Here is a 16,505-nt window from a genome sequence, read left to right as displayed (position 1 = left end):
AAGGGGCTGACGGCCCTAAAATATCTTCCAGCAATCGGGAGGAGTCTCAGCACCAGGTCACGGACTCCTCCGGGATGGAAACACCGCTGGAAAGGTCTGCGATGGCAGGTAAGACAGTCCAGACCAGCGAAGGCCATGCAGCCCCTCTGACTCACCGGCGAACTTCACGTGAAACTTGTTTTCAGGCTTTAGGATCTGAACGTAGAGAGGACAGTTTGGAGCAAAATCTTTCACAGCCCAGGCTCTCAGGATGGTCTGGTGGTCCTAGCCAAGGAGAAGCGCAAGAAGTACTTGTCTGATGGCTTATTTTCTCCCATGCTTCTCCACCCAGGATAAACTGTACGGCAAGAGCTCCTCCAACACCCACTGCTAACGGGGGACAGCCTCCCTCCCTGCTCCCCAAAACCCAGCACCGATGGGAAACTGTAACAGCAGAGGAAAGGTGAGTCCGCAGGGGCTCAACCAGCAACATGCTGCCGCGTGTCCCCGTGCGGTCCCCATGCCACCTCTGTGTTTCTCTGCGGTCACTGCCTGCCCACCGGGACCCTTGCAGAGGCAAGATGCAGTGATCACCCCGGTCCCTTCCAGCCTGAGAAATGAATAATCTCTGACTGTGCTATCCCCCAGCCCTGGCTTACCGCCGCGGTGCGGTCCACCTCATTCCGGCTGCTGAGAATGAAGCAGGCTTCTCCGTTGTCCATCCTGCAAACAGAGAGCAGTGACCCCATCAATTGCATGGGCCAGCGAAGCCGAGCATCTGCGTGTACCAGCTAGAGCACTGCCAGCCCCCTCCGAGACCCCAGCGAAGGCACACAGGGACGCCCATCATCATGCATCTGGGCTGGCATTAGTGGGGACCCTTCTCTGCGGCTCCGAGGGCAGCGCGGCAGGACCGGCCTCGCCGTGGATGTGCAGCATGTCCCTCTGCTCACTTGGCTCTCATGAGGTCCTGGTCCTTCAGCGCAGAGCCCTGGAGGTAGATCACTCGCTGCGACCACAGAGGGATCTGCAGGACCCGCCGCACCTGGATGTCCATCTCTGTCGGGCAAAGTATCACCACGTAGTAATCCTGAAAGAGAGAGGCTCGCGTGGGTGGGCAGGCTGGGCATCCCGGGCGTCCCGCGCACGTCTGCCGCAGCCAGCTGAGAAACGGGGCTTTGCTGCCTGAGCAAACAGCTCTCTGGGGCTTCTGGTATTTGTTCCCATGTGTGACACCCCCTGCCCCCGCCCCAGGGCCCTGCAAGGGTCGTGGAAAACACATCAGCAGTTTCCCCACTCCGTTCTGCATAACACAGCCAACGCAGGCACCTCTGCATGCCCACGGCAAAGTGGAGCCTCTTGCAATTACAGAAAGAAGCAGGATTTTAAAGCTTGAACGTGTGGAATCGAGGCCGGGCGATGGTAACAAAGCATAAGTGAGTGTGGGAACGAAATGCAAATCTGAAACACGACCGTGATGCTCTCGTCCCGGGGAGATGGAAAGGCACAGTCACTTGCTTGAAGATCACTTATTGCGTGGAGATACTCCAGTTAGAGCTGGGTAAATCCACGGAGGTTTCGCAATTACATGTTCTGTTCGGTCTGAGATTCTTCATTCAGTAAAGACATCATTACATTTAGAAAAGTCCCTCTGGTCCCTCTCCATGTGCTGACGCAGTGCTGTGACAGGCCTGGCCAGAAAACGGGGCAGAGAGCGCCCCACCACTGAGACGAGAAAGTGAGGTGGCCCTCGGGTACCACTTGTCGCCTCTCCTTGCCTGGTGCTGGGCTGGATGGTTTTTACCTCATTCTTTGTGACAGCCACTGTAGCCGGGCAGGGCACTCGCCACCAGCAGCCACCCGGCCGTGCCCAGCAAGGGCAAGCGTTGGCCGAACGCATGAGAACACGCCTGGTCCTCACCTGCAGGCGCGGGTGGGCGTAAAACTCATTGAGGAAGTCCATGAGGAGATCAATCTTGAGGGAGCTGACACAAAGGACAACGTGTTTCTCTGTCTGGGCACGGTGACGGCTGTAATTGCCCCCCGACTTCTGCCGCTCCATCCACAGGTAGACGAGCTCCTCAAACTGCAAACGAAAGCAGAGAGCTGACGTCCCCATCGGTGGGGCTGTCCGGCTGCAGGCTCTGCATCCCTCTCCATCCTCGGCCACGTGGGTCTAACCTGCAGCGGCAGCACAACCAGGGCGACGCAAATCATTATCACGACGAGGAGCTGGGAAGGCCAGATCTTTGGTGTCACGTCTCCGTAGCCCACGGTGGAAAAAGTGACGATGCAGAAATAGAAGGACTTGAAGAGGGAGAGCTTCTCACCTGCTCTTTCTAAGTGCTGGATGCCACAGGTCCTGCAGGGAAAAGCACACGTCACAGTGAGCAATTCCCTGCCTGGGGGACGGGCAGCGCCCGTAGCTCCTGCTGGTCAGTGGGGAACCCTAGAAGGTGACTTACACCCATGTCCGTGGAGGAAATTTGCCTGTAACACGCTGTCAGCATCAGCAGTGGATTTATGTCACCAACAGAAGTGATACAGCTAACGGCGCTTACAGATGCAGGAGTGAGTTTGATGTGGCTGCTCACCAAAGCAGCACGGGGAAGTCTAGGTCCCGGGTGATGGGTCATGATAAGGCCGTGCCACGGACAGCATCACCTGGGGGCTGCCCTTGCGTTGCTAAAAACCAAAATGTGGAAGCAAGCAGCTGTCCCAGTAAGGCTCTGGGGGGACTCAGCCCATGAGAAGGGGGGATGCGGGAGGCAGATCCCAGCACTTGCTCCCGGCCCTGTGCCGCTGCTCTTGCAAAGCCGTGCCGCCTTGCTGCCTCGCTCCCCAAGATAAGGCAGGCAGCGTAACTCCCCATCGCTGCAGTTTCAAAGTCATCTTGCTAAACACAAGTCTCATCTAAGTTGTCCTGGACCTGAATTTTAGCCCTGCCGCATCCACCAAGAAACACATCCACGGCCCCGCGGGCAGGAGGTGCCACGGGCAGGGAGCACTGATGAGCTCCGAAATTGCATTAGTCACTCACATCAGAGAATCGTCTTTATTGCCAAAGACTCATGAGCCTAAAAGCTTCATTTCCTGTCGTTCAGCAACTTAATGGTATTACGTGCTTCAAATCCAGACCAAGGGAGCCAGAGGAAGATTCAAGAAGCCTAATTCAAAGCTAAGTTACCTGGCGATGAGAACTGACTCCTTTACAAAAAGAGATGCCCTTGCTGTTGGCAACGCGCGGGGTAAAGGGCCCAGTTAATTAGCGGGAGCTCCAGTGGCCTGTTACACAAACGAGCTCAGCAGCCATGTAACTTGGTGGGGAGGAAGAGCGCGGTCGGAGCCAGCGGGTGCAATGGATCCCGGTGAAGGGGCCACCACACACGTCCCAGCGGGAAGCTGCCGTCCCTGCCCTCGACCCCGCAGCACTCGCAGCCCCGCTCTGAGGCTCGTGTCCCCATCACCCGTCTCCCTCCGACAACGCCCTCATCCGCATACGCGCCCGTTAAAATGTTTCTGTTAAAATCATATAATTAGGGAGGATAATTAGTTTCTAAAATAGGAATTGATCTTCCCAGTGTTCAGTGCGCCGGGGAACGAAGCAAGGCAGGGAGGAGCCCGGCGCCGGGGGCTGGTGGTGCAGGGGGTCCTCCCAAAGCTCCAGCAGACGTAGCTGCGCCCAAGCCAAAGCCCATGGACACACATGGAAACCTGGGCCACACTCCTTGCCATGGCTCCCCCAGTTCCAAAACTCATCCCAAGGAACTGGGACTGCCCCATTAGCGAAGGAAAGATGGCAGAGATGTGGGAGCTCGATCCAATCAGCAGCCCTGAATAGTTATGCTGTCCTCAGTGTGCACAGACCTCCCAGGCTGAAAAATTGGGCTAGAAGACCCTGCCTAAAGGCAGAAACTCCTCTGCCTTCCCAAATCACCACGTTATGTCCTGGCAATGCCACCCCACCACAGCTGGGAAGGTCCCACCCCACCTCCTTCTCCTGGAAGTCCCACGAGAGCCCGGCTCCGCCAGTCACCCCCGGGACGTGCAAAGCTGGTTCCCCTGGGTGAAGATGGTTTAGTGAAATGAAAAGCAACACTCACCCCGTGAAAACGAGACACAGGAGGGTGCAGATCAGAATGAGCACCTGGTTAAACATCGCAGACTGTGTCCTTTGTATGGCTCGGTGCAGGTCGTTCTGGGAAGAGAGGAGAGGGCTCCCACCAGCTCAGGGAGGCTGAGGGTACCAACTGCCGTCTTGCTGCTCCAGCAATGCCCCCCCAGATGAAGGTCAGGCCAGAATTTGGCCATTGAAAAGAGATGCACATTTCTGTGAGCGGGCCTGGGCTCTGCTGCCGGCAGAGACAGCTCGAGTGGGCACGTGGGAATGGCTGGAATAGCTCATCCTGCTGTGATACCACATCCCGGGGACAGCCAGAGGCTGTCCCTGTCAATACACAGCCAACGGAGTCAACACGGCTCAGACACCGAAGGCCTCCTGCTCAGGTCCACAGCCCAGCATCACCAGCTGGCCAAGCCTCACCTCCCACCAGCCCCGGCACGGCTGCACCCACCGAGCACCCAAAACCTGCCCCAGAGCCGGCGGCAGGTGAGGGTCCCCCCTCCCGGCCACACCGCCCTCGGCGTCCCCAGGGCAGAGGGACGCAGGGCGACAGGGGTGGGACACGTCCGGTCACTCACAATCATGTTCTCCAGGGCGTACTTGGCAAGCCAGCAGTTCAGAAACACGGGGATGAACAAATTCCGCAAAGGAGGCCAAAATATCTACAAAAACAAGAGTTACTCAGAGAAAAAGCCATGCTCTTCAACAAAAAAAGCTATAAACAGCCAATTCAGCCCCTGTTGGGAAGGATCCATCTCCAAACTAAGCACCGACCTCCAAAAGTGGCCCCCCTCCCTCGGCTGCAGCGGAGCAGCAGAAAACTGATGATGTTTTTTGGGATAAATCTCCAGAGAAAGTCATTATGTTGGAAAATATTGAAGAAAAAAATTTACTGCCAGCTTTAAAAACTACTTGGCCAGACATCCATTTTTCTTTATTTCACCACCAAAACTACAGTACTAATTAAACTTAAATTTGCTTTAAAATGTCACTGGGAAACACCCACCGTGATAATAAATGGCACCGTGTTGATCATCTCAAGGATGAATGAAATGCGAAAGATCTGTTCCCAGATGTTCCCCTGAGGAATTGAAAACAAATAAAAATTAAATAAGCTTTAAAATCTTCCAAAGGGCAATTAAAAGCTCCCAGACCCTGCTAGATGGGGGAAGTAACGCCGGAACAGCCAGGAAGATGCTCCGGTTTGCCTGCAGTGCCGGTGGCAGACACGCTGGAGTGGGAACGACCTTCCCATGGCCATGGGTCCTTCCCACGATGTCCCCCTGTCCATCACCGCTGCTGCCCAAAGCCAGGGGACATCAACGCTTCGTGCAAGGACAGAGAATGAGAGTGACGAGTACAGATCGCTGGTGATCGCCCCAAACCAGGCGGGTGACACAGGGTCTGAGCCTTTTCTGCCAACTGTCCCAGGGACCCTGACAAGATGCCATTTGCTAAGGTGACTTTTCTTGGCCATTTTAAGGGCCTTCGATCCAAAGGAGCCAGCCTGTGCCTTTCCCTGTCTGGCTTGGAGCAGTGCCGGCCGCCTCCGGAGGCAGCAGACCTCGGCACAAGCAGGGGTCACGCTGCTGAGCTCAGCTCCAGGTCCTCAGCCTTAGGAAGCTCAGCGCGTCTCAATCTGGCCCCCCTAAAAAAAAAGCAGCGACCCTTTGTAAAACAGGTCTGAATTTAAAGGAAGGCAGGAAAAAAAAAAAAGAGATCTCCCAGCTCCGCTCTGCCAAACACTTATCCAGCAGCCCGAGGGGGAATGAGAAAGGAAAACAGCCACAGCCAGCTCAGACATCGCCGAGACAAACGTCCTCTCAGGACGCTGCAGGCTTCAGACAGCTCAGAGAGAGAGAAATGAATTCACAGCGGGGGATCGGACCCAGACCGCGCATCACTGTCCACCGCCCGCCCCCGGGCACCTACCTTGTAGCTGAGATAGATGAGCAGCATGGTCTCCAGAAAGCTGATTAAAGCTATGCTGACCTGCGGAGACAGACAGGCAAAGGCTGCCGAGGGCTCCTTCGACGCACCGTGGGTCGCCCAGAGCTTTGCCGAGCCCTGGGCGATGAGGAGCCCATGGGTACCGCAGACACAAGCCTGTTTGTTTGCTTTCCCTGCACCCGTTCGGGTTAGACATGTGAGCGTCAGCAAGAGGCGTACGGGCAGCCCTTGACGGGTGCTCAACCCTCGTACGAGCCGTTCCCCAGGCAGCCGCCCAGCCTGAAAATAGCCCGTTACTGGTACAGCTGCATCCAGGCTGGGCAGGAGCTGAGCCAGCCTCAGGATTTTATCTTCCTACAGCTTCTCCCCTCCTATCGGTCCCTAGGATTTTCACCCAGGGCCATGTTGTTGCTCCCAGCAGGAGCCCCAGCTCATTTTCTGTTGCCCAAGAGGACCCGTTGCCCCTGGCTGGCGCAGGCGGAGGATGCAGAGACCCGCTGGCGGCAGAGCTCAAACCCCAGCTCCTGCTGGGCTCCTGCTCTGGGCACTCACCTGCACAGCCCACAGCGGCATTTTTCTATCCACCCAGAAGATGTGTGACCTGCAAAGAAAATTAAAAAAAAACGGATCTGAACTGTAGCCCAACGAGCAGTGCCCTTACCCCCCACCAAATGCACCGCTGATGCAGGATGCAGCACGGGACTGGCGCTGGCTCCTTACTGCACAGTTTGTTCCGGCAGCTTCTGCACTGGGAATGAGCCATTCCCAAGGGTGCAGCCACAGGCACCTGTCAATGGATTTGATCCTGGGATGCTGCTCCGCATCCCTCGAGCAGCCCCGCGACCAGGAAATGGCCGCGGGCAGCTGCCAGCACCAGCCACCTCCAGCACTGCATTCCCCCATCCCCAGCGCCGGAGCAACTCCTGACTCACCAGTTTATCTTCGTGGACTGGTTGAACGTGGTGTAATTCTGCTTTTCGCATTCCCAGCTAGGAGAAGAGAAAGACAAAGCAGGGGAAAGCAGTCAGCGGGGGGGAGGAAGGAAAAGGGGTGCCGGCATTGACTCCCCAGGCTCATGGGGTGCCCTCACCGCTGTGTCCTGATGCTGGGGGCGCCCGGACAACACTCCCACAGCTCCAAACACACACGGGTCCCTACAGCCAGGGCTTTCCACAGGAGACTGTGTCACCTGGGCAGTTTTTAACACGTTATTACTGGAGAATAAGACCAGTCAGGTACTTCAACCCGTACCAGAGATGCTGCGACTCGCTGGGAATGGGATCCCTGTGCCCAGTGCTCAGGCAAAGGGCTGCAGCTGGGAATTACCAGGTTACAATTAGCAAAAGCTGACGAGCATCGGCTTCTGGGACAAGGCTAGCTGGGCCCCCAGCAGCCATCCAGGCAGGCAGCACAAGGCAACCTCTCCCCTGCCATGCTGCGAGGGATGCGTTCCCGCCGGCCAGCCTTTATTTTGCCCCACATCCTCGGGGAAGTGGACGCCCTGAACTGCAGCTGGGCTAAGCCTGACCAGGATACACTTGGTTCCAGTCACACTTAATTCTTACAGATTTGAAACCACTTTTGGACAAACCAGATCCACTTGGTAGTCTCCTTTACAAAGAGAAAATCAGATTGCTAATTCTCCTAGTTCTTGAAAAAACCCCCACACTGTACGTGAGCTAAACAAAGCAAGGACATATTAAAAATAGGTTTATACTGAAACCTAGAGCAAAGCTGATGTATGTAATCATCTGTCACCCGGGGGATCTAAATGGCAAAACATATTTCCTTCCCAAATGCTCAAATGGGATTTAGCATAAGGGTCTTCAAGGGCGTCAGGATTCAGAAAATACTTGCATGTGATGCCCTGTAATCGTGAGCTCTTGCCTGTGTCTGAAGGCCACGCTGCGCCCTGACCGTTAGAGCCAGACAGCTTTTGGAAATGAATGTGATGCTGAATTTTTCCGGCACCTTCCCCCCATGCGCTGTGCAGGGCCAGTGGATGCCCAACACCTGTCCACGGGGTTTGAGCAGGGAGCAAAGCCCACCAGACCGGCAGGTTTGGCTAGAACTACCAATTCAAACAGTTGCGAGTGAGAAAAACCATCCGTCGTGCATCTTCACACCTGCCGCGAGCGGCTGCCACTGCCTCTGTGCTCCCGTGGCACGGGGCAGCGTGGGGAGCCCGGCGGCAGCGGCACTCACCAGCCTATGCCCTCCTCCGGGTTGTCCAGCAGGACGCGGACGATGTACAGGAGGCAGGTGAGCAGCTTCAGCGAGAAGTTGAAGAGCCGGATCCTCAGGCCTGTGGCAGAGGGGAACACGGCGTGGGGCAGGCAGCGCGCACCAGGGACCCCATGTCCCCCAGGGACCCCAAGCAACCCATGCACCCTGGGCACCCCATATCCCCCAGCTGGGGACCCCACGGACCCCATGCACCCCATGTGCCCCAGGGACCCTGGACACCCCATGCACTCCGGGCACCCCCCCGCGCCCCACAGCACAGCCTCTTCAGTTCCCCCCCAAGCTTTGCAGGGCCCCGGGCACCGCAGGACGCCGCTGAGCCCCAGGCGAGCCGCAGAAGCCCCAGGGCAGCACACAAACGCTGCTCACGCTTTGCCCCGGGCTCTACGCATCCTACCCAGGGACAGATATATAGGAGACTAATACAGAAATAAATAACGATGAGTCAGCTCCTTGCTGGCCCCAATAGATGTGAGAGACAAACAAGCTGCTGGACTGTATCCCCCTCGTTAGCAGGCATGCCTTAAAAAGCATCAGACAGGCAGGGCCAGGGCCCCGCTCCGCTCGCCACGCTGCAAACAGCTTGTGGGAGGAGGGACGGCGAGCAAAAGCTGCTGCTTTGTCCGCTCTCCCTCCCCAGCCAGTTCATCGGGTTATTACTCAAATTACAAGTGAGAAATTCATCACATTTTCATTAAAAACTTCCCCGTGGGCACCCTGTTGTGCTGCGCTCCAGCTTTTTAACAAGACGACAGGATGCAAGGAGGAAAAGAAAATGTGAATTTATAAATTAACGAGCGGATTCCCTCCAGACAGCTAATGACATCTCAGAGAAAGAAAATAAAAACACCATTAGTCAAGTGGAGGCTAATCCGGATGGCTGAAGCAGGAGCAGGTAACTCACAGCCAGCCTCGGCCGTCCCCACAGCCACTGACCTCCAGCATCGCTGGCTCCGTGGCAGGGACATTTGCTCCCCAACCCCCCGCCCCCTGGGTAGCTCCTGATGCCCATCCTGCTCCTGGCCAGTTCTTCCCAGCTGGCTCCCATGCTGTGTCTGTCCCCAGCGAGCAGCGGTGGCAGGCAGCATCCCCTCCTCCCCGTGCAACCACGTCCCCCCAAACCAAGTTGGCCAACACCCAACAGAAAGGCCAACAGGCAGCAGCAGCCCTGGGCTGGGTGGCCAGCACTGGGGACACGCGGGGAAACAGCCACCAGCAGATGGCAATGGCTTCTCGTCCCAGGAGGACGGAGCACAGCTCTCGAGCTCGGGCAGGGTTTGGTTTCTCCTGGCAAACACTTGGCCTCCCCACACGGAGCACTCACTCGATCGCTGGTTTTTGATGAAGAAGAGCTTCAGACGCTCCTTGAAGGTGTTTTCATTCACGTAGAACTCGACCTGCACCCTGTGGGGAGAGCACCCAGAGCAGCCCGTCAGCAGGGTGGGAGGTCAGACCCGGAGCCCCCCGGGAGCCCTGTCCCCCCGGTCCTGGCTGGGTGACCCCCCCAGAGCAGCCTACAGCAGACCCCGGGCTCAGCCCTGGGCTCCCAGATGCTCCCACCATATGAAATCACCAGTACCACCAGGCGTGAGCACCAAGACGTGGCACACCGGTGACTACCAAAGCAGCCGATGCGACCCACAGGGCCACGTCTACTTCGGGTTAAGGGCTCTGCTTTCACTCACGTGCAACCGGTTGACATCTGACTTGCAAACTTCTCCTTTCCCACACACTTTGCAACATCCAAAGCCTCTCTGAGAAGTTGTGGCCTTGGAGCAGTGTCCCCCAGCAATGTTTTATCTGCTCCAACCCCTCGTGGCTGCAGCAGAGAGGAGCCAGCGAGGGTGACAGCCCCGGTACGCCCATGCCCTGGTTCTGCCCGGGTAGGAGCAACATTCAGCATTGAAGCTGTTAAGAAACAAATCTGATCTAAAATGAGAAAAATTCCCTTTGTTGCTAAGATACCACACTTGGCCATTCCAGAAAAACCCAGGAGCTGCCAACCGACTCCAAACGTCACTTGGCATTCGGAGCCGCTGGTGACTTGTGGCACGGGGACAAGGCGCTGTGGCAGAGAGCCACCCGCCGGGGCACTTCCCAGAAACCGGCCGGGAGGAGCCGCAGATGAAACCGAAATTGCCCCGTTCACTGCCGTGACCACCACGGGCTCTTCATCTTCAGTCGCTCTGGTCTCCATCACCGACTCCCACCCACAGCCCTCCTGCCGGTCCCCACGTGCCGGGTGGATGCCCATGACCGCGTGGACTGGGAAAAGCCTCGTCAAGGCTGGAGGCTCCTCCCCACGGGGGTCAGTGGGGTCTGGGATCAAGCACACCCAGACTAAGGGTGTGCAGGGAAGACTGATCCCTGCTCAGCGCATCTGCCACCCACCTCTCCTCCTACTTACGAACACCCGCAGCCCTTTGCAAACTTACTTATTCACACCAGGCAGGGTTATAAATCACACGCCTGCTAAGAGCAGGCTCAAAGGGATTGGTTTCTGATGCCTCGGCTTTAGACTCTGAGCAAGACGAAGTTTGCTCATTACTGCTACAGCTGCTAATGGAGTTAAGTGCAATGAATTAGCCGTTTCTCCTATTTCACTGTATTCAACAAGTCTCTTAAGTAAGTGCTACTATTATCACTGTCTTTTTAACTGCTTGGAAGAGGTCATCAAGATCTCGTTAATCAGGCACATTACCAAGCCAAGGCACAGACCAAGGTGAGCAAAATCCACAGCGTCAGTCATTCAACACACCACCCCATTCTATTCCACCCGTGCGACCCCCCTGCGCACGCGGTGCCGGCTCCAGCCCAGCGTGCCGCCTGCCGCACGCCACCGAATCGTGATTTATTGGAAAGCAGCTGCTACTCGCTCTGACAACAGAGGGATAAACAAATATTTACCGAGCGTTAGTGCTGAGCTGATCAGGCAGCAAGCTGGGAAGGGGTTTTATGAGACCCTCATTGCTCGGGAGTCCCCCATCCTGGTACCCACCGGCACCCGCTGGCATTTCCCAGCCGGCCTGACCGCTTGTGGGGAAACTGCCCAACATGTAAAAAGCGTCACACACCCTTGAGAGCTCCTCGGGGCTTCTTGTGGACTCTCTTATGAGGTTGAAAAGTCAGATTTTTAATTCGCAAGGCTCTTACGTGCAAAAAGCAAATGCACAGAAACAAAGCCCTCTGCTCAGGCACGAGAGCTGGGATAAAAATTTTATAGGGACTGTCAAACTTTGCGTGCTTCTGCCTCTATCTGCTCTCTGGTTGAACCTCCCTTGGAGTGACACAGTGGGAACCCACCGGCAGCTGCCTGGGCTGGTGGCTGGCAGCGACCAGGTGATGTGCTTGGGGTGGCTGATCCGCCCCGAGAGCCCATCCTTCAGCATCTCCCTAACGCCGCGGAGCAGCACAGCCTGGACCAGGGGGTGGGTGAGACACACGCGTCCGAGCCCCTCCGGCTACGGAGCTGCTGCGGGCAGAGCCGAGGGGCTCCATGCTGCGGGGTCATCTTCTCCCCATCCGTGTAGCCGGAGAGGAAAGAAATTGTGAGCCTTAGCTATTAAAGTAATCGGGAGCCTTAACTAGGAAGCAAACGCTGAGCTCCTATCGCCCACCCTGCAAACCCTCTGTCCTGCCCAGGTCCCTTGGCGGGACGTTATGCACCGAGCAGCTCCGTGACAGAGGTGACAATAACCAACAGGCTCAGTGGGGCAGTCACCAACCCTGTTAAGACATTTGGCACTGTGCTGGTTGCAAAACCCAGGGGAAGGGTGCCCAGGTCCGGCTGGCAGCGCTCAGCAAACCCATCGGCAGCGACACGAGCACGTCGCTCCTCACCGGGACGTCGAATGGCATCAAGCGAAGAAAATGCTGAAACGCAAACGCACCCGTGGCGGCAGCTGCGGGGTTTCACCAAGATCGTGCCTCACCCCAAACGTGCCCAGCTGGCAGGGAGAGGAGCTGACCCTGCATCTCCCCGGGGCCCCCGCGCTCGCGGGGAGCAGCAGCCCAAGGGCAGGGCAGGGGACCAGGGGTGGCTTTGCACCGAACCCGGCGCGTGTTCACCAGCCGCATCGCTGGCAGGAGAAGGCGGCAGGGAGAGGGGTGGGCAACCACGGACCCTGCCGCGGGGACGGCAGCGCTGGGGAGAGAGCAGGAGAATTTACGAGCGCTGTCTCAGCCTGCGCGATGTCGCAGGAGCAAGCGGCCATAAACGCAGAGCTTCGTAAGCACAGCTTTAACACGCGTTAAAATTAATTGTTTCCAAAGCCAGACTTGGCAAACGATTTATCTGTGTCAGGGCATAAATCAACTGCGCACACAAGCTAATTGCTCCTTCTCCTTATTAAAAATGCCCAGGAAATGCTAGGAACTGGCCGTCAGCTCCGTCGTGGGCGCTGGGCACCCCATTCATCAGAGTTCCTGAGGATTAAGCGCATGGAGGAGAGGGAGATTTCAGGGAGCACGATTCCTCTCCCAGACATTTGCCTCCGTACCAAAGAAACAAACAGCAACATAAATCTCTGTCGCCAGACAGATGGTTTGCTGATCTATAGCGTTGCAGCCCACCTCGAGACTATGAATATAAACGCTGACAGATAAAAGAACTGAATGATTAGAAGACATGTAACTTTTTATGACAAAGTAGCCCATGTATTAACCCGTCATAATGGCTGCAGGAAGAAGAAACAGTGGGAAATCAACTGAAGCGGATCTCAGCGGGGGAAAGGGGTGTTTATCACTGCAAAGAGATGAAGAAATAAAAGCATGTAGAAAGAACATATTCCCGTGGAGACAACCTGCCCTTGCTGCTTCCTGGGCTGCGCCCCTGGAGCCGTATGTCCCGGCTGAGCCCCGGCAGTGCCCGCGGGGTGAGGGTCCCTTGGGGCTGCTGGCCCCAGGAGGAGGGAGGGCACGACAAGGGCTCGGCATGACGGGGACCAGGGCGCTGCCGTGGTCCGACAGCCCGCTCCAGCACCGGCACCAACACGCCAGAGCCGACCCACGGCTGGTCAACTGACAGCTTTTACCAGGCAACAGCAACCATCAGAAAGTATCAAAGCTCCTACTCCATTTCCAGCTGAGGGAAGGAGATTATATCATCTAAAACGCACCCTTTAATTTTGTTGTCAAGGAGTTAACTTCAAACAAAAAAATCAAGCTAAATTCTGACTGCATTAACCGCCTCAAAACACCCTGACAGGCTCTGCCTTCACAGCAGCTCAGCCAAGCTGGTCCATCAGAACCAACCTCTCCCTGCTACCATGGCCAGGCATCCCTCCCACCAGCCGAGCATCCCTCCCACCAGCCGAGCATCCCTTCTGCTGGCCAGGCATCCCTTCCACCAGCCAAGCATCCATCCCACTGGTTGGACATTCCACCCGCCAGCCAAGCATCCCACCCGCCGGCCGAGTATCCCTCCCACCAGCCAAGCGTCCCTTCTGCTGGCCAGGCATCCCTCCCACCAGCTGAGCATCCCTCTCACTGGCTGGGCATCCCACCCGCCGGCTGAGCATCCCACCTGCCAGCCAAGCATCCCTCCCACTGGCTGGGCATCCCTCCCTCCAGCCGGGCGTCCCTCCCGCCGGGCGGGCAGCATGATGCCAGCCCAGCCTGGGCGGCATGGAGGGGCGCAGGCAGCAGCTCGCTCCGCGGGAAGGGAGCCGGCAGCATGCTGCTCCCCCCGCCTCGCCCCGGCTGAACCTCCCCGGGCTGCACAGATAATCATCACGGTACAAGTTTAGTTACAAGCCCTTTGCTTGCAAGTGTAATTACCGCTATTACGCACTTCATAATGCCTGAGCAATTTCATTTTCTTTGCTTGGTTATTTATTGTACTTTATTAATCTAAGATTAGAGACAATTTGTTCTAAGCTGATAAGCTCCCAAAAAAGACACAACAGTTTGTTCAGAGAAGTGCAGGATGCAGGACCAGGATGAGCACGGCCCGGCTTGCCAGCATTAAAATAGACACCGAGGAGCACAGCCCCAGCTCCATACTTGTACCTTCCCCAGAGAGCTGGGGATAAACACACCCCCCTTAAAGACAACTAAAACATGAAAAATAGCAACTCACGTGCAGTCCCACGCCGGGGCAAACCCGCATGGGCAGCACAGGCAGGGACAGGGGACAGAGATGCGTCCCCAAGCTCTGCGTCCCCGGGGGACTTACATGGGCAGTCGGGCGCAGGCAGCTCCCCTCTGGTCCTTGCGGCATGTGACAGCCACCCGGCATGGCCTGAAAACTGAGACCGCTCCAAATTTGAGACGGCCACCCCCTGCGCGGGACACTGCCCAAAGCCTCCCTGCTGCTTTCCAAAGAAGGGCTTAGGTGCCCAGGACGCTTTTGCTTTATTTCATATAGGGAATTCTTGCTGTTAAAAGTGCATCTTCAAATAAAAATGTCTCTTGAAAGACAAGAAAAAAAATCACAGCATCTCTCTACAGCTCCAATCCTTGCGCTCGTACTCTGGCTGGGTGGGAAAGGATGCTCTCATCCCGGGAAATTTCTCAAGAACCTTTCCCCATCGTGTAATGGGATGCAAACGAGACTCTTCAGAGATTTTGGGAGAAAAAAAAACCCACACAAAGCCACAACAGAAAATCCAGAAATCTCTGCAATCTGATGGCTGCTAACACCCGCCTCTGCCAAGGTAGCGCAGCCTCATGTGTGAGACCCTGCTTTATCCCCCGGCTCCGGCTCAGCCCCGAGGGCAGCTCTCCATCCTCCATGCAAAACCACACTGGCCAAATACATAAGAAGTGTGGCTGTGGCCAAGACTGGAGTTAAAGAGAGAACGGTGATGGTGGCCCAGGTGGACTCAGTGGGGACGGGCTGCGGGTACCAGATTGAGCCCAGGGCAGAGGAAGGCCAGGAGCAGCGCTGGACGGGCAGGTCTGCAACGTTTCCTCCCTCAGCACCCAGCAGAGCCAGAAGTGACAGAGGACACTGTGCAAGAGGCAGGATGCTGCTAATGGCCCCGCGGCCCCGGGAGGCCTCCGGTCCCGCGCTGAACCACCAGCCCGGCACACAGGGCAGCCACTGCCAGCAGGACCCCGCGGGGCATCGGGGGGAGCTGAGCAGCGGCCAAAGTCCTTCCTAAATAAACCACCAGACCAGCCAGCATGGTGCTAGGATACCTGCTGATGGCAACCACACCAACTACCCAGACAAACACATCTCCCGCACCTGCCACCCCTCCTGATTTCCTTTGGAGATGCTCTTTCCTTTTTTCCACCGTTTTCTCGATGGTAACAGCCATTCGGGTACAGAAGCTACGGCAAGACGGATGACACCCCCTGAGCTTTGCGTACTGAACACCACCTCTGTGATCCCCGTCTGCCATCCTCCATCTATCCCGGGGCGAGCGGAGGACGAGGGGCAGCTACAGCCCTTCCCACCGGAGCTCCGGCGCGACGAGCCACCCCCAGCACAGCGTTTTGAGATGGAAATGGGGAATAGATGTATGGCTGTGTGCATATAGAAAACCTGGGCACCTGCCAAAGTGAGAACCAGGGAACAGGCTGCCCCCACGCTCAATAAGCAGTAATTGAACAATTACTCAAAGGAGGAGGGTTGTGGGTTTCACCAAGGCTGCACCGGCTCAGCGCCAGCGAGTGTGCAAGAAAACGGCTTCAAAACCACACGGGGCTGCAGGTGGCATCTCCTGCCGCAGCCCCGCTGTCCCCTGCGTCCCCACCGGCCAGCCCCGAGGTGCTCAGCACATCCCGCATCAGCCTCTCCCAGGCACCATCACAGCCACCTCGGCACCAGACGATGATTAGCAAAATTGAGTCCTACACCAACAGACACGGCTGCTCCGGTGCCCCGCCAGGCTGGGAAGCCCCAGCTCAGGGCTGTTCCCGGGGGACAACACTGCTCTGATTATCGGCAAATGTATGCGCCATGGGAAGGTTTCATACCATCATAAGCGATCTGGATGATGGGATCAAGTGTACCCTGGTGAAGTTTGCTGATGACACCACACTGAGTGGGGAGATGGAAACTTCAAAGTGAGAGCCCCCCTGCAGGAAGACCTGGATATGCTGGAAGAGTGGGCTAACAAGAAGCCTATGAAGTTCAACAAGGACAAGCGTAAGGTCTTGCACCTGTGAAAACATAATCCAGGAGTGCAGCACAGACTGGGATCTACCCAGCAGCTCTGTGGAAAGGGACCTGGGGATCCTGGTGGACAAGAAGCTCAAT

At 56.6% G+C, this 16,505-nt stretch overlaps 1 protein-coding gene across 13 annotated transcripts in view; it reads right to left on the bottom strand.

Moving 5' to 3' along the window:
* KCNT1 (potassium sodium-activated channel subfamily T member 1) overlaps nt 1–16,505 on the bottom strand; it is a 90,326-nt gene that overhangs the window by 17,901 nt on the left and 55,920 nt on the right. For 8 of the 13 annotated variants that reach the window (XM_063352841.1, XM_063352842.1, XM_063352846.1 and 5 more), the window contains 13 exons: nt 9,621–9,700; nt 8,258–8,357; nt 6,985–7,041; nt 6,605–6,653; nt 6,035–6,094; nt 5,109–5,183; nt 4,681–4,764; nt 4,083–4,177; nt 2,161–2,341; nt 1,901–2,065; nt 933–1,069; nt 639–702; nt 156–264 (listed from right to left, as the gene is read on the bottom strand). In XM_063352841.1, the coding sequence (XP_063208911.1) occupies nt 156–264; nt 639–702; nt 933–1,069; nt 1,901–2,065; nt 2,161–2,341; nt 4,083–4,177; nt 4,681–4,764; nt 5,109–5,183; nt 6,035–6,094; nt 6,605–6,653; nt 6,985–7,041; nt 8,258–8,357; nt 9,621–9,700 (1,256 nt within the window). Of the gene's footprint in view, nt 1–155; nt 265–638; nt 703–932; nt 1,070–1,900; nt 2,066–2,160; nt 2,342–4,082; nt 4,178–4,680; nt 4,765–5,108; nt 5,184–6,034; nt 6,095–6,604; nt 6,654–6,984; nt 7,042–8,257; nt 8,358–9,620; nt 9,701–9,981; nt 13,578–16,505 lie in introns of those variants that run through there. The other 5 variants (XM_063352835.1, XM_063352837.1, XM_063352836.1 and 2 more) reach the window with 1 other exon arrangement.

This window comes from Chroicocephalus ridibundus, chromosome 15 (assembly GCF_963924245.1).
Source record: "Chroicocephalus ridibundus chromosome 15, bChrRid1.1, whole genome shotgun sequence".
NCBI lineage: Eukaryota > Metazoa > Chordata > Aves > Charadriiformes > Laridae > Chroicocephalus > Chroicocephalus ridibundus.
This window is presented reverse-complemented; position numbering and strand designations above follow the sequence as displayed.